The following is a 14,867-nucleotide window of genomic DNA, read 5'->3' on the forward strand; positions in this document are numbered from 1 at the left end:
CTGGTGCAAGGCATTGGTGTGGTACCAAAAGGAAATGTCCCAATCTTCAAACATTAATATCCTTCATCATTTGGAAGTTGCAAATTGACCAAATTCATGAACTCTGATAACTGGGAGAAAGTGGAGTGAAATCAATCTTAACATAATTGAGCAAGAAAGGCAGTTGTGAGTTAACCTAGTTTAAACTCAGTAACCAATGGGAAAAGAGATAAGTCAGGGTGTAAATAGAGGCACTAATTTGCTATATTCTAGCGGGCATTTCTAATCTGCAATCTGCTGGAGGAACTCAGTGGGTCAAACAACATCTGTGAGGGTGGGGGTGGTTGGAGAGGTGACGGAGAGGAATTATTAATGTTTCAGGCTAAAACCATGTCTCTGAGTGGAGAGAGGGGATGGCCAGCCTGAAGAGAAGAGGCGGAGTGGTGACACAGGAGGTGATTGGTGGACACAGAGTAAGAGGGATAAGGGGCAGTTAAATGAGGTAGGGAAGAGGATAGAATAGAGTCTAATCTGGCACTTCTAATCGCTGTCATTAACAGATGTATGGGGAACTGGTTAACTTACTTGCATTAAATTTTTGCTTGTCCTTTTTTTATGATGCCACTGTCTTAACAACAACATACAGGAAGCACCAGGCTAGAGCTTCGTGTTAGAGAGAACACCAAACACTGTAGACACGGGTGTACAATCTAGAGCACTATCTCCAAGGGATTGTCACTAGATTCAATAGCGCTAAAAGAAAAGGATGGATTGGATACATTTCCGAAGGTCAAGGTGAGCTGAATACCATTTTCCATGCTGCAAAACTTTGCATTATGTTGCCTACGTAATGTTTATGTTTGACAGAGAGTTTGCTGAGGGCCATTGTCAGAATTGCTTTTTCACCAGTGGATAAATCTTTATTCAGAAAGAAAAGGCTGTTATTGGTGGGGATTGAGGGCTAAATGCAGTTACGGATGGGAACATGATCAAAAATCATTGCAAAACTATCACATGCATGTATTTGGGCTTAAGGGACAATATGCTTAAATGATCCAGTTCAGGATATTTTGGTTTGAACTCATGCTGTGCGATGCTAGGAACTATTCTGTTTGAATGAAATACTTCCTTGCATTTTGAAATAAGGTATTCACATTTAAACAAGCCATTCATTAATAATGTCCCCTCACACAGCGTGACTTCAACTCAGTTTTATTGTGTGTTGAATGAACCAGTGCTTTATAAAGTGGAGTTCTCACATTAAAGATTGGCAGTGTTGCACTGGTGAGAATAATCATTAATTTTGTCTTTTCATGCAGTTACTGATACTGTGGGAGAAGCTAAACTTGCCTTGTCTTTGTCTCCTGCCAGTATAAGGGGGAAATACTGCCTTGCTGAGAACCATTGATTGAGACACAAGATTTTTCCTCTCAGTGATAACGTTTGATTAGTTTTAAAATCTTTTATTCTCTGCATTTTTCCACAATCAAGAAAGCAAGACATTAAAACACATTGTTTTGATCCAGTAGCTGTCGAGCTCCCTCAGTACTCTTGTGAGAGTTTGCACAGCTGCAGAGGCTTTGGCCAGAACGTGTACGGTGTGCTGCCCAACAATCATGTCTCAGATAAGAAACTTTCATTGTATTAGGATATTAGTCAGGATACATGGATTTGAGAGATTACTGACATTTGGCTTGAATTCTCTGAAATGTAGAGTTTTGGGGACAATTTAGCTGGTGTCATTACTGCTTTGAAGGGAATTGAGGGGACAGCCATGAGTAATAACAAACATAGAGTTATAATACAGGTTGTCCATAATTTCACTTCAATAAACAGGTGAGAGGCTACACACATGATGCTGAGAGAACCCATTGATAGCCTCCATGGAGGGAAGTGGACTGTAGAAGTTTCAAGTTGCAACCCTTCAACTGGAAAGAAAGGGGAAAGGGTGATAGCCAATATAAAGCATTGAGAGGGAAGGGTAGAGCAAGAGCTGGCATGTGACAGGTAGGTCTGGGTGCGGAGGGGTGAGATGCAGATGGAGGAGGAGTTGAGCAAGGTAACAGCTGGTGGGAGATGGAGTAGCCGAAGGACTGCAGGTAAGAACATCCGACAGGAAAGGAAAGTGAAGCATAGAGCCAAAGAAAGGAGATGGGGTTGGCATATGGGAACAGAAAGGGGAGAGAAAGAGTGGGTGAGTGTGGGGTTGGAACCATACCATCAACTTATCAACCAATGACAGTACATTTCCTTTCAAATCCTAAATGTCTGACTTCTACTTACTATGCAGTCAAGGCAAGATTTAATAGTCATCTAGTTATCCCATACTCCTGAGCGTTATACTATCTGTGGATGGGGAAGTAATTATGCGTAGCCTTTACTCAGAAGTTTCATGGGGATTCCACGGCAGGTTGTGATCCGTTGCATAGTTCCTCAACCTGTGTTTAATATAACCTCCAATGCTGTCTCTATACAATTTCCTTGTAAACATGTGGATTTCTTACAGATGCTCCTGTCTCCTCCTTCACCCAAGGTTGCATTAGGAGGTAAGTGGACTCAAATTACACCTTATGTAGGTGTTTATCAGGAGAATCAGTGGAGAGTTGATGGGCTTGTACAAGGGAGAAGCTTGCAGGTAGGCACATGGTTGGTACAAGTGGCCTAAGAGTTGATATAGATTTGAAAAGCTAAATAGCCTCCTTCTGTGTTGTAAGGAAAAACAGAAAGAGTTGGAAAATTTCCGACTTCCAGGATTGTTGTGCAGTTTCCAAGAACCAAATATTAAGTCTCCTGATAACATGAGTTGCACCTCATATTCCACCTTGTTTGTCTCCTGACGGTATGAACATTGATTTCTCTAACTTAGAGTAATCTTTCCCCTCCTCCTTTTTTCCTTATTTCATCAGCCCCTTGACCCCTTCTCTTTCCGTCCCTACCCTCTCAATCTGCTCCCCATCCACACATTCCTCCCTCCAGTTCTTCTCCTCACCTTCTTCCTTTTGTTGCATGTTTCACTGTCCTCTGCTAACATCTTCTTCAGCCCTTTGTCACTTCCTCTAAACACGTCCCACCTTCTTACATCTTTCTCACTCTCCTCGATCCCTCACCTGTTTATCACTCTCTTTACCTGGATCGACCCACTCTTGCTTAACGACTTCCGTCCATCTTTTTATACTGGCTATCTCCCCTCTTTCTTCTAGTCTTGGTGAAGGGTCTCAACTTGAAATTTTATCTTCCTTCATAGATGCTGCCTCTGGCTTTTTGTGTGTTGCTTAATGACAATTATTATAGAACTTTCAAATTAAAAATTACAAAAATATATTTCCTTTAATTTTTGTTGATATTTGCTTGGCTGTGAGATAAAAAAAAGGAAGCTGGAGTGAGGCTGAAATGGAAGTTGGGATAGAGGGGGTAAATGGAACAGAGTTTGACCAGATAGGGAAGTTGCAGTCGGATGAATTTTCTCAGACAAGAAGCACATTTGATGAAAGTTGGCAGTGTAGAATGTTCTCATTAACATAGTTTGTAAACATCACGAGAAATCAATAAGAGTAACTAAATAGACAATCGCTTTCCTCTCTGCACTTTGCCATAAGATGTCTGCTGGCCAATAAAGTTACTGGGGAAAGGTAATAGCATCTGAAGGAGAAACCCTGTCTGATAAGTGGACATTCAATAGCGATACACTTTTAAGTTTCAGTCAGTTCATTTTTACTGGTCTTCTCAAAGTAACTAATTTGGTAAGAGTTCTCCATCCCTGTCTGGGATATTAACAATTTGTTTTAAATAATACCCGTTTAGCCAAATGCCTTTTCATGGGGGTGCCAGATTCCTAAACTGCAAAAGATTTGGCCCAAACCAGTCCTAGTAACCTCTGGCAAATACACGTACTGTGATTACCTGTGTTCAAATGATCTCACTCAACTGTGGAAAGAGCAGTGTGACACCACTGTTTAGTAAATGCTAAGGGTGGGAGAAAGAGAGATATAGTACATAGACCAAGGAACAATATAGAACAGGACCAACCCCTTCAGCCCACAGAGTCTGTGCTGAACAATGCCCAATTGAACAAATGATGACCATATCCCTCCATTCTCTGCATTGTCATTGGCCAATCTAAAAGCTTCTTAAACGCCACTATCGTATCTGCATCCACCACTACTCCTGGTACTCCAGGCATCCAGAAACTATTTTTAAAAAATCTTGTTCTGCACATATCCTTTATACACATATACACCACACAGGTCACGCAATGTTCTCACTGCTGCCATCAGGAAGGTGGTAAATGAGCCTCAGGACTCACAGTACCAGGTTCAGAAGGGTTACTGCCCCTCAGCCATCAGGCTCTCGAACCAATGGGGATAACTTCACTCACCCCATCGCTGAACAGTTCCCATAACTTATGGCCTCACTTTCAGGAGCTCTTCATTTCATGTTCTCGATTTTATTGTTTATTTATTATTATTAATTCTTTACTTTGTATTTGCACAGTTTGTTGTCTTTTGCACACTGGTTGTTTGTCTGCTCCCTTAGGTGCAGTCTTTCATTGATCCTGTTATGGTTCTTGAATTTATTGAGTATGCCCACAAGAAAATGAATCTCACGGTTGTATATCCTGATATACAGAATGTGTATTTCAATAATAAATTTACTTTGAACTTTAAACTTTCACCCTCTTATCTTAAAGATAAGCCCTCTAGTACTTGACATCTCTACCCGAGGAAAAAGATTCTGACTGTCTCATGTCTGACTGTTCTAGTCTCTCACAATTTTATAATCTTCCATGCCTAAGTCTCTGATGCACCAGAGAAACCAATCCAAGTCTGGCCAACCTCCAGCTCATGCCCTCTAATCTAGGCAGCATTCAGGTGAACATCTCATGCAACTTCTCCAAACTCTCCACATCCTTCTTGTAATGTGGTGACCAGAAATGCACACAACATTTCCTTAACTAGAAGCACAATCAGGATTTTTTGGCATATACTTTTAAGTATAATGTTTACATAAAGGTCAGCATGCAAGCATCTCACAGACTTCTGTTTTCACAGAGATATCTCTGAGCAAACATGTAAGTAACGAAGGGTACCAAAGTTCATCTCACTGATCTCCGGAATAGCACTTAATGAGGTCATAGGCACCTTCACACCGGTGAGAACTGGCCACTCAGTGTGCACAGCAGACAGCAATGACTGCATCATTATACAATTCAACCAGTCCATATTCAATGAAACCATTCAGAAGAGTGAAATAATGCACTTAATCGGTGACATCCTGCCTCCTTAGTTCAGTATAGTCATTATATCTTCTTTTAAATGAACGGTGACAAATCGTGACTATGTTTGTACTCAAGAGGATGTGATATGCTCTCTTTTCACCTGTCAACACTATCTCCCAAATTAGGTAGCACCAAGAACAGTTAAGTGAGATAATTCACAGGCAACATTTGTATTTACAGAGGAATAAGCCAATGGTCTTGCTGAGGTTTTGATCTGAAAAAAATATAGATCACAATTAGTAATCTTTAATCTGACTGCAGACAATGCAATAGTACATTTTATAATTACAGACTGAAGTGACTCATGTTTATTTTCTTTAAAGTTCATAACCAATTTTCTTTACTATAGCTGATCAAAAAATGACAGTGTCTCTTTAAAACATATGCAGTGGGTAAACCCAAACAGACAAAAAAAACAGCAGAACTCGGGCAACAAGAAGTTTTGCCAAGGAACTAAAATATGAATGGGATGGAGCTACACTGCTGTGACATATTCACTGGGCTAACAAAAGGAGACCTGTATCTCAAACAACAAATCTCCAGCATGCACTCTAAGGCCAGAGGGCAGAATAGGAGCGCTCAGCAGGGTAGCACCGCCAATCATCTTGCACAGGGATTGTAAAAGAGAACTCTCTTTCTATTTATATCCATTGGATTTCATGGCAGCATTTCGACTTTGCATGAGTTAACACAAATTATTAGTGAGAATGGGGACTCAGAGGCTTTTTACATATTCATGTCTTTCTGGATGAAAAGGTAATTATATTATCTAATGCTACTTGGCAAAACTTTGGTCGAATTTTGCTTTACTTCTGCCCATATTTGAACAGTTACCTCATTTATGAAGATCCAGTGACAGTCAAAAGCCACTAGATTGGAGTCAACGACCTGTAAAGTGGAAAAGGATTATTCTGAGACTCATATAATCAATCAATACAAATGTCATTTGATACAGTCAGTCGGACCAGCAAGGGTAACTAGGGCACCTCAGCGTTTTACCGCTCCAACAAATTTCTAACCTTTTTTCCCTTCCATTCTTTCCTTCAAAGAATTTTATCTAAAAAAAACCCTCTTTTATTCATTAACTGTTAAAAGACAAGACACTTTTCAGTGGCTTGACAGTTTTTAAAGTCTCTTACGCGGGCAATGCTATTCTTCAGACACTACAGTGAAGGCACTCTAACACTGTCAGATGCTGAATGGAAACCATTTTATTCCTACAATTTTGGACAACATTGAAATAAAAATAGGGCAACATTCCAAACAGGAACATTCCTGACAATCACTTGGGCCATTCTCTGCCTGAATACTTGCACACAACACTGATAGTGAGAAGATGGATGCTAGTGAATGAGTATTCTATATTTCTTCTGCTTTTAAATCTCAATTATCTTGCACAGTTATTTAATCTATTGTAGTGGCACTACCAAAGGAACACACAGAGGCAGAGAGAGCTGAACTTGGAATGGTTTTATCGATTCAAACTCGCGCGTTTAAAACCCCTTCCCATGGGTCCCTGCGAACAGCAGGGCGGACGTGACGTCAGACCGTCCCGGGAAAGTCTGCCCTGAGCAGGTCGTGCGTCTGCTCGCAGCTTCCGATGGTGTTTCGAGCCCCGTGTGTGTGGACCGCCACACCATATTACTTAAGCATTTGGGGATTATGGTATAGCTACTGAGTGAGTAGACAGAGTGCTCAACCACTGAATCTGGGCGAAAGCATGAATTCTACATGGCAGCTGAGGAACTTAATTTCAAATAATTTTAAATAAGACCACAATGCCATAAAATATAGGAGCAGAATTAGGACATTCAGCCCATCAATTCTGCTCCACGATTCAGTCAGGCTTTGTTATTCCTCAATCCTGTTCTCCCGTGTACTTCTCGTACCCCTTTTATCTCTCCAATTAACTCTGTCTACACTTCTTGCTGCCTCAGAGAAAGCAGCCAACATGATCAAAGACCCCACTCACCCCAGACATTCATTCTTCTCTCCCCTCTCATTGGGCAGAAGAAACAAATGCCTGAAAGTACAAACCACCTGGCTGAAGGTCAGTTTCGGTCCTGCTGTTATAAAACTATTGAATGATCCACTTGTACAATGTGATAGGCCCTAGACCTCACCTTTTACTTTGTCATGGCCCTTGTCCCTTGTTATCTGCCTGTATTGCTCTTTCTACGGAACCGCAGCAATACATTCTGCGTTATGTTAGTGTTTTTATGTTGTACCACCTCAATGTACTGGCTGTGATGAAATTATCTGTATGGTGGGATATATAAAAAAAGATCTGCACTGTATCTCTGTACATGTGACAATAATAAAACAATTTTCTAATGTACCAGTCAAGAACCTATCAATTTCTGCCTTATACACCCAATGACTTGGCACCACAGCCCACTGTGGCAACAAATTCCAGTGGCTCACCAGCTTTTGGCTGAATAAATTCCTCCCCATCTTAATTTTAAAGGGACATCCTTTTATTCTGACGTTGTATCTTGGATCCTTATTCTCTCCACTCCACACTAGCAGGACTTCCTGCATTCAATACGTTGCAATGAGATTCCCCCGCACCTTTCTGAACCCCAATGAGTACAGGCCCAGAGCTATAAAATACTTCTCATACATTAAGCCTTTCATTGATGTGATCATTCTTGTGAAGTGAACCTTATCTTCTCCAGGGCCAGCATATTCTTCCTATAGTACAGGGCCCAACATTGTTCACAATATTCCAAATGCAGTCTTAATTCCAAACAAAATTAGAAAGGAATCATTGATGTAAACTAATGCCACTTCAATGAATAACATTTCCTGTTCTTATCCAGTATGGCCTTTATGTGACTTTCTACCCACTAATGCTGTTAGTTATGAACTGCTACTTGAGCTCAGGCATAATTCACGTAGGGCAACAAATGCTGGTCTAGCCAATAATTTCTACACCCATGAAGGAATAAATGACAGAATACTGAGCATTAACAATGGATTCTTTTTGGGAGATAGCTGTGAATATAATGTGGCAATGGTGATGGCGTTCCAAACATAAAGCTTTTGCATTGTTCTGAAAGGGGCTACAGAAACACGTCTTTCTTTTGAATTACAGACTTTCGACATGATCTGTTTAAAATATCTGAAGCTCAGTGCCTGCAAACTTCTCTCATTATTGCTTAAAGCAGGAAAATTACTAAGAATTTACAACATGAGAAAAAGGCCAACCATAGGCAAATGGGCTACTTCGATAGATATCATGGTCTGCATACACTAGCTGGGCAGAAGGGACTGTTTCTATTGTGTATAGCTCTATGACTCTTTATTACTCCAGGACTTGAAAAGAGGCCATTTGTCCCAACTATGGTGCATGACAATGTTGATCATTTTTATCCATTCACTTCATCACAGCCATCATTTTCCCCATATAACTGCTCTTTTCCTTTCCTTTTACAGGTTTGAATCATCTGGTGTCACCCAAGATCTCTCAAAATTTCATATGCAATGATACTTGCTCCTCTGTTTAATATCACTCTAATCCTCATTCAGTGTCCCATCTGATACCCATATCCCTTAATATATTTTAATACCTCACAATGCATACTGAGGTAATTTAAAGTTGTTAAATAAATCTGGAACTGAAGAGATAGTAGCTGTAATAAGAATAGAGAATGTAGAACATTACAGCATAGGAACAGGCCCTTTGGCCCATGATGTCGTGGCAAACTTATTAAACAAGTAATTAAATGCCTATCTAAACTAATCCTTTCTGCCCACACAATGCCCATATCTCTCTATTCTCTGCACATCACTTGCCTACCTTAAAGCTTTTTAAACACCTCTTTCATATTTGCTTTCACCATCACCACTGGCAGTGCATTCCACGCACCCACCAACCTTTGTGTAAAACAGTTGGGTTGTCTCTGAACTCACCCTTTCTCACCTTAAATGCATGCCCTCAACCATTGCGTTACAGTGTTTAACTCTGGGGAAAAAGGTGGTAATCCATTATGAAAAAAACTATTTGGTTCAGTGATAGAAGGAACCTTGATGTGCTTGCCATGTCGGAACTAAATTGGACTTAGTCTCTTCAGTTCAGGAATAATTGGGGATGGACAATAAATGCTGCCATTGTCAGCATTGTCTATATAGTGTCAATAATTAAAAAAAACTTTATGTTTTCCTTAGGGCAATATTTACAAAGATTCGTAAGCCTCTGAAAGCCAACAGAGGAAATAGTTGAGACAGAATTAATAACATTTAGCAGAAACTTGGAAATGAACTTGGGTAGGAAATGTTTAGCAGAGTAAGGATTAAATGCCGGCAAGTTGGTCAAACTAGAATGGACATCTTGGTGAGCATGGATGAGTTGCGCTGAAGGGCAGCTCATGCAGTATTACTCTTTGACTCCAAATAAAATAGGTTCTCCACTGCTCCATCTGAGTGATCAAACTGTTATCCTTACACCGTGCCTCCATTTCTACACTCTCCAGCTTTGCAAATATTAAGCCGATTGAAATGCAAGATATCATACTACATATTGCATGTGAAGGCTCCAACACAGTGCCACTCAGTGACTCCATTGTCTCAAATCAATCAGCTTTCAGGTGCATTAGCACTGGGTTTTGAGGAAACACTGCAGTTTCTGTTATACAGTCTTTGTGGCTCAGCTCTCCTGCCTCATGAGCAGGAAACATTATTACTTTTTTGACCTGCTTGCCAATATAAGACTACATTTTGATTTTAACTGATTTATTTGATTTTCTGCAATAGTGAATTCTGATTCTATGTTTAAAAATTGCATTTCTAGCAAATCAATCATCTTTTTTAAAGTCAACTGGAATTTTGTCCGAGATTTGGAAATATAGAGTATTTGTCATGGGCCGGATCGGTTCCCCTTTAAATTTAGTTAGGTTGCGATCCGGACCATTGACTCCTTGTTCCCGTCTAATTCCGTTTCACGCATCCTTTGAGCTCGGCAATCAAGGTAATCTACCCTCGACCCGAACCGGCAGCTTATAAGCCCCTGGCTTTAGCCGTTCGGGGCGAGAGTGTTAAGAAGCATTCGCAAGTCGCTGCCGCTATGACAAGCCAGAGTGATCCAGCCCGCATCGGAGTACCAGCAATTTGCCTTCCGTCACCAGAGTGATCAAGCCCGCATCGGAGTACCAGCAATTCGCCTTCCGTCACCAGAGTGATCCAACCCACATCAGAGTACCAGCAATTCGCCTTCCGTCACCAGAGTGATCCAACCCACATCGGGGTACCAGCAATTCGCCTTCCGTCGCCAGAGTGATCCAGCCCGCATCGGAGTACCAGCAATTCGCCTTCTGTCGCCAGAGTGATCCAGCCCGCATCGGAGTACCAGCAATTCGCCTTCCGTCGCCAGAGTGGATCCGGGCAAGGTCAATCTACCAGGGGTGAGTGGAAGGCGGAGTCCTGACTTGACGTTAATGCCCCTTGTCTATGTCTACCCCCGAAGAAGAGCCCCAGCTCAGTGCCTGAGCTGAAGACGGAGTCCCGGCTCGATGTCATGCCCAGTGTCTGTGTCTACCCTTTGAAGAAATCCCAGCTTGGTGCCTGAGTGGAAGGCGGAGTCCTGACTCGACATTCCCACCCGTTGCCTCCGTTGGGCAGGTCCAGCCGGACTGCCACTACCCGGCGGGGGTTCCCCGCTTTCTACCCATTGCTGCCCAAGGGCCATGGCGGTTCCAGTCCCCAGGGTCCAAGTCCAAGGTCCGCGGCTGTCCATGCCCCCCCTGTCCGAGTCCAAGGTCCGCGGCTGTCCATGCTCCCCCTGTCCGAGTCCAAGGTCCGCGGCTGTCCATGCCCCCCCCTGTCCGAGTCCAAGGTCCGCGGCTGTCCATGCCCCCCCTGTCCGAGTCCAAGGTCTGCGGCTGTCCATGCTCCCCCTGTCCGAGTCCAAGGTCCGCGGCTGTCCACGCTCCCCCTGTCCGAGTCCTAGGTCCGCGGCTGTCCACGCTCCCCCTGTCCGAGTCCAAGGTCCGTGGCTGTCCATGCTCCCCCTGTCCGAGTCCAAGGTCCGTGGCTGTCCATGCTCCCCCTGCCTGAGTCCAAGGTCCGCGGCTGTCCATGCTCCCCCTGTCCGAGTCCAAGGTCCGCGGCTGTCCATGCTCCCCCCGTCCAAGTCCAAGGTCCGCGGCTGTCCATGCTCCCCCGTCCGAGTCCAAGGTCCGCGGCTGTCCACGTTCCACTGCCCGAGTCCAAGGTCCGCGGCTGTCCATGCCCCCCCTGTCCGAGTCCAAGGTCCGCGGCTGTCCATGCTCCCCCTGTCCGAGTCCAAGGTCCGCGGCTGTCCACGCTCCCCCTGTCCGAGTCCTAGGTCCGCGGCTGTCCACGCTCCCCCTGTCCGAGTCCAAGGTCCGTGGCTGTCCATGCTCCCCCTGTCCGAGTTCAAGGTCCGTGGCTGTCCATGCTCCCCCTGCCTGAGTCCAAGGTCCGCGGCTGTCCATGCTCCCCCTGTCCGAGTCCAAGGTCCGCGGCTGTCCATGCTCCCCCCGTCCAAGTCCAAGGTCCGCGGCTGTCCATGCTCCCCCGTCCGAGTCCAAGGTCCGCGGCTGTCCACGTTCCACTGCCCGAGTCCAAGGTCCGCGGCTGTCCATGCTCCCCCCGTCCAAGTCCAAGGTCCGCGGCTGTCCATGCTCCCCCGTCCGAGTCCAAGGTCCACGGCTGTCCACGTTCCACTGCCCGAGTCCAAGGTCCGCGGCTGTCCATGCTCCCCCTGTCCGAGTCCAAGGTCCGCGGCTGTCCACGCTCCCCCTGTCCGAGTCCAAGGTCCGCGGCTGTCCATGCTCCCCCGTCCGAGTCCAAGGTCCGTGGCTGTCCATGCTCCACTGCCCGAGTCCAAGGTCCGCGGCTGTCCATGCTCCCCCGTCTGAGTCCAAGGTCCGCGGCTGTCCACGCTCCCCCGTCCGAGTCCAAGGTCCGCGGCTGTCCATGCTCCCCCGTCCGAGTCCAAGGTCCGCGGCTGTCCACGCTCCCCCGTCCGAGTCCAAGTTCCGCGGCTGTCCATGCTCCCCCGTCCGAGTCCAAGGTCCGCGGCTGTCCACGCTCCCCCGTCCGAGTCCAAGGTCCGCGGCTGTCCATGCTCCCCCTGTCCGAGTCAGAGGTTCGTGTTTTCTCTTTGTCCTCGATTTCCTGATCTTCTGTGTAGCTAGTAATAAACGCTATTTTATTGTACTTAAGAAAGATGTGTTTGTGTCCTGCGTGTGGGTCCTCTCCCAACACCCTTGTCCCCACCTCGTCACAGTATTTGGCCCAATGCATCACGGGTAAACCACAGAGCACATCTACATGAAATGCTGTTTCAGGGAAGCAGCATCCATCATCAGAAATCCTCATCACCCAGGCCATGCTCTCTTCTCGCTGCTGCCATCAGGCAGACCAGGAGCCTCAGGACTCGCACAACCAGGTTCTAGAACCATCAGGCTCTTGGACAACAGGGGATAACTATACTCACTTGCCCAGCCATTGAGATATTCCTACCAACCAATTATCTCACGTTAAGGACTATTTATCTTGGTATTTCATGTTCTCATTATTTATTGCTATTCATTTTTTAGCTACATTTTCAAAGTTTGTTGTCTACTGCACTCTGGTTTTCCTTTTCATTGATTCTGTTATAGTTACCAGTCTATGGATTTACTGAGTATGGCCACAGGAAAATGGATCTAAGGGTTGTATGTGGTGACATATATGCACTCAGGTAATAGAATTTACTTTGAACTTTAAAGTGTTTGTTCTGTTTTTAATTCAGCCAGAGCTTGGCTGATTAACAGAAGAGCGAAGGCTCATTGAACATGCCTTTGACCTTAGCATCAGTTTCCTAGACTAACTTCTGATTCCCTTAACATCCACATGTGCCTTGAACATATTTATGATGAGTCTGCTCAGCCTTTGAGTAAAGGATGCAAAAGATTCACAACTGTGTGAAGATATTTCTTATCATGTTCTCAGTGGCTGCTCCTCACTTTTGGGACTTTTACCTGTGGTTCCAGATTCCATACCCAGGGGAATATCTTCCTTGCATCTCCCCCTTTTCATCTGTGCAAGTATTCTGTAGACAGTTCAATGAGATCAATTTTTGTTATTCTAAACTCAAGAATATAGGGGCCAAGTCCACTTAATCTCTGCAATAGCCTTCTCTCCGCTAGTAGACACTGTTGCGAGTGGAAATCCTTTGTTCCTTTATCCCAAATGTACTTATTAAGACCATAAGGTATAGGAGCAGAATTAGGCCATTTGGCTCATCAAGTCTGCTCTGCCATTTCATCATGGCTGATCTATTTTCCCTCTCTGCCCCAATCTCCTGCTTTCTCCCTATATCCGTTCATACACTGACTATTCAAGAATCTATCAACCTTTGCCTTAAGATATACCCAATAACTTGGCCTCCACAGCTGCCTGTAACAGCAAATTCCACAGATTCACCACTCCCTGGCCAAAGAAATTCCTCCTCATTTCCATTCTAAAAGGAACTCACCTCTATTCTGAGGTTGTGTCCTCTGGCCTTGGACTCCCCTACCACAGGAAACATCCTCTCCACAGGCACTCTATTGAGGCTCTTCAATATTTGATAGTTTTCAATGAGGTCACCACTCATTCTTCTCAATTCCAGTGAGTAGCAGCCCAGAGCCATCAAATGCTCCTCATATGACCAGTCTTTCAATCCCAGAATAATTTCCGTGAACTTCCTTTGAACTCTCTTCAATGTCAGCACATACTTTTTTAGATAACAGAACCGAAATTGCTCACAATACTCCAAGTGAAGCTTCACTAGTGCTTCACAAAGCCTCAACATAACATCCTTGCTTTTAAATTCAAAATGAATATGAACATCGTATTTGCCTTCTGCAACACTGACTCAACCTGTAAATTAAACTTTGGGAAAAATGCACGAGGACTCCCAAGTCCCTTTGCAGTTCAGATTTTTAAATCTTCTCTCCAGTTAGAAAATAGCCTATGCTTTAATTTCTTCTACCAAAGTGCATGATAATACATTTCCCAACACTGTATTCCATCTGCAACTTTTTTGCCCATTCTTCTAATCTGTCTCAGTCCTTCTGTAAACTCTCTACTTCTTCAAAGCTACCTGCCCCGCCACCTATCTTTGTATTGTCTGCAAAATTAGACCCAAAGCCATCAATTCTGTAATCCAAGCTATTGACATATAATGGGGGAAAAATGGTCCCAACACAGACCCCTGTGGAACAGCACTAGGCACTGGCAGCTCCTTTCATTCCCACTCTTTGTCTCTTGCCATCAGCCAATGTTTTATCCATGTTAGTTTATTTTCTGTAGTACCATAGGGTTTTAACTTGTTAAGCAGCCTCATGTTTGGCACCTTATCAAAGGCCTTCTGAAAATCCCAGTGCACAACGTCCACCAATTTTCCTTTGTCTATCCAACTTTTTATTTCCTCAAAGGATTCCAATCAAGTTGTCTGTCAAGATTTTCCCTTGAGAAAACCATGCTGACTATGACCAATTTTGTCATGTGCCTCCAAGTACCCCAAAACCTCATCCTTAACAATTGACTCCAACATCCTTCCAACCACTGAGCTCAATGTAACTGGCTTATACTTTCTTCCCTCTTTTTCTTCTTGAAGACT

At 44.1% G+C, this 14,867-nt stretch overlaps 1 protein-coding gene across 2 annotated transcripts in view; it reads right to left on the reverse strand.

Annotated features, from left to right (window-relative positions):
- grid2 (glutamate receptor, ionotropic, delta 2) overlaps positions 1 to 14,867 on the reverse strand; it is a 1,108,967-nt gene that overhangs the window by 271,846 nt on the left and 822,254 nt on the right. For both annotated transcript variants that reach the window (XM_073042457.1, XM_073042458.1), the window contains exon 5: positions 6,089 to 6,142. In XM_073042457.1, the coding sequence (XP_072898558.1) occupies positions 6,089 to 6,142 (54 nt within the window). The remainder of the gene's footprint in view (positions 1 to 6,088; positions 6,143 to 14,867) is intronic.

The sequence above is a fragment of the Hemitrygon akajei genome, chromosome 4 (genome assembly GCF_048418815.1).
Source record: "Hemitrygon akajei chromosome 4, sHemAka1.3, whole genome shotgun sequence".
NCBI lineage: Eukaryota > Metazoa > Chordata > Chondrichthyes > Myliobatiformes > Dasyatidae > Hemitrygon > Hemitrygon akajei.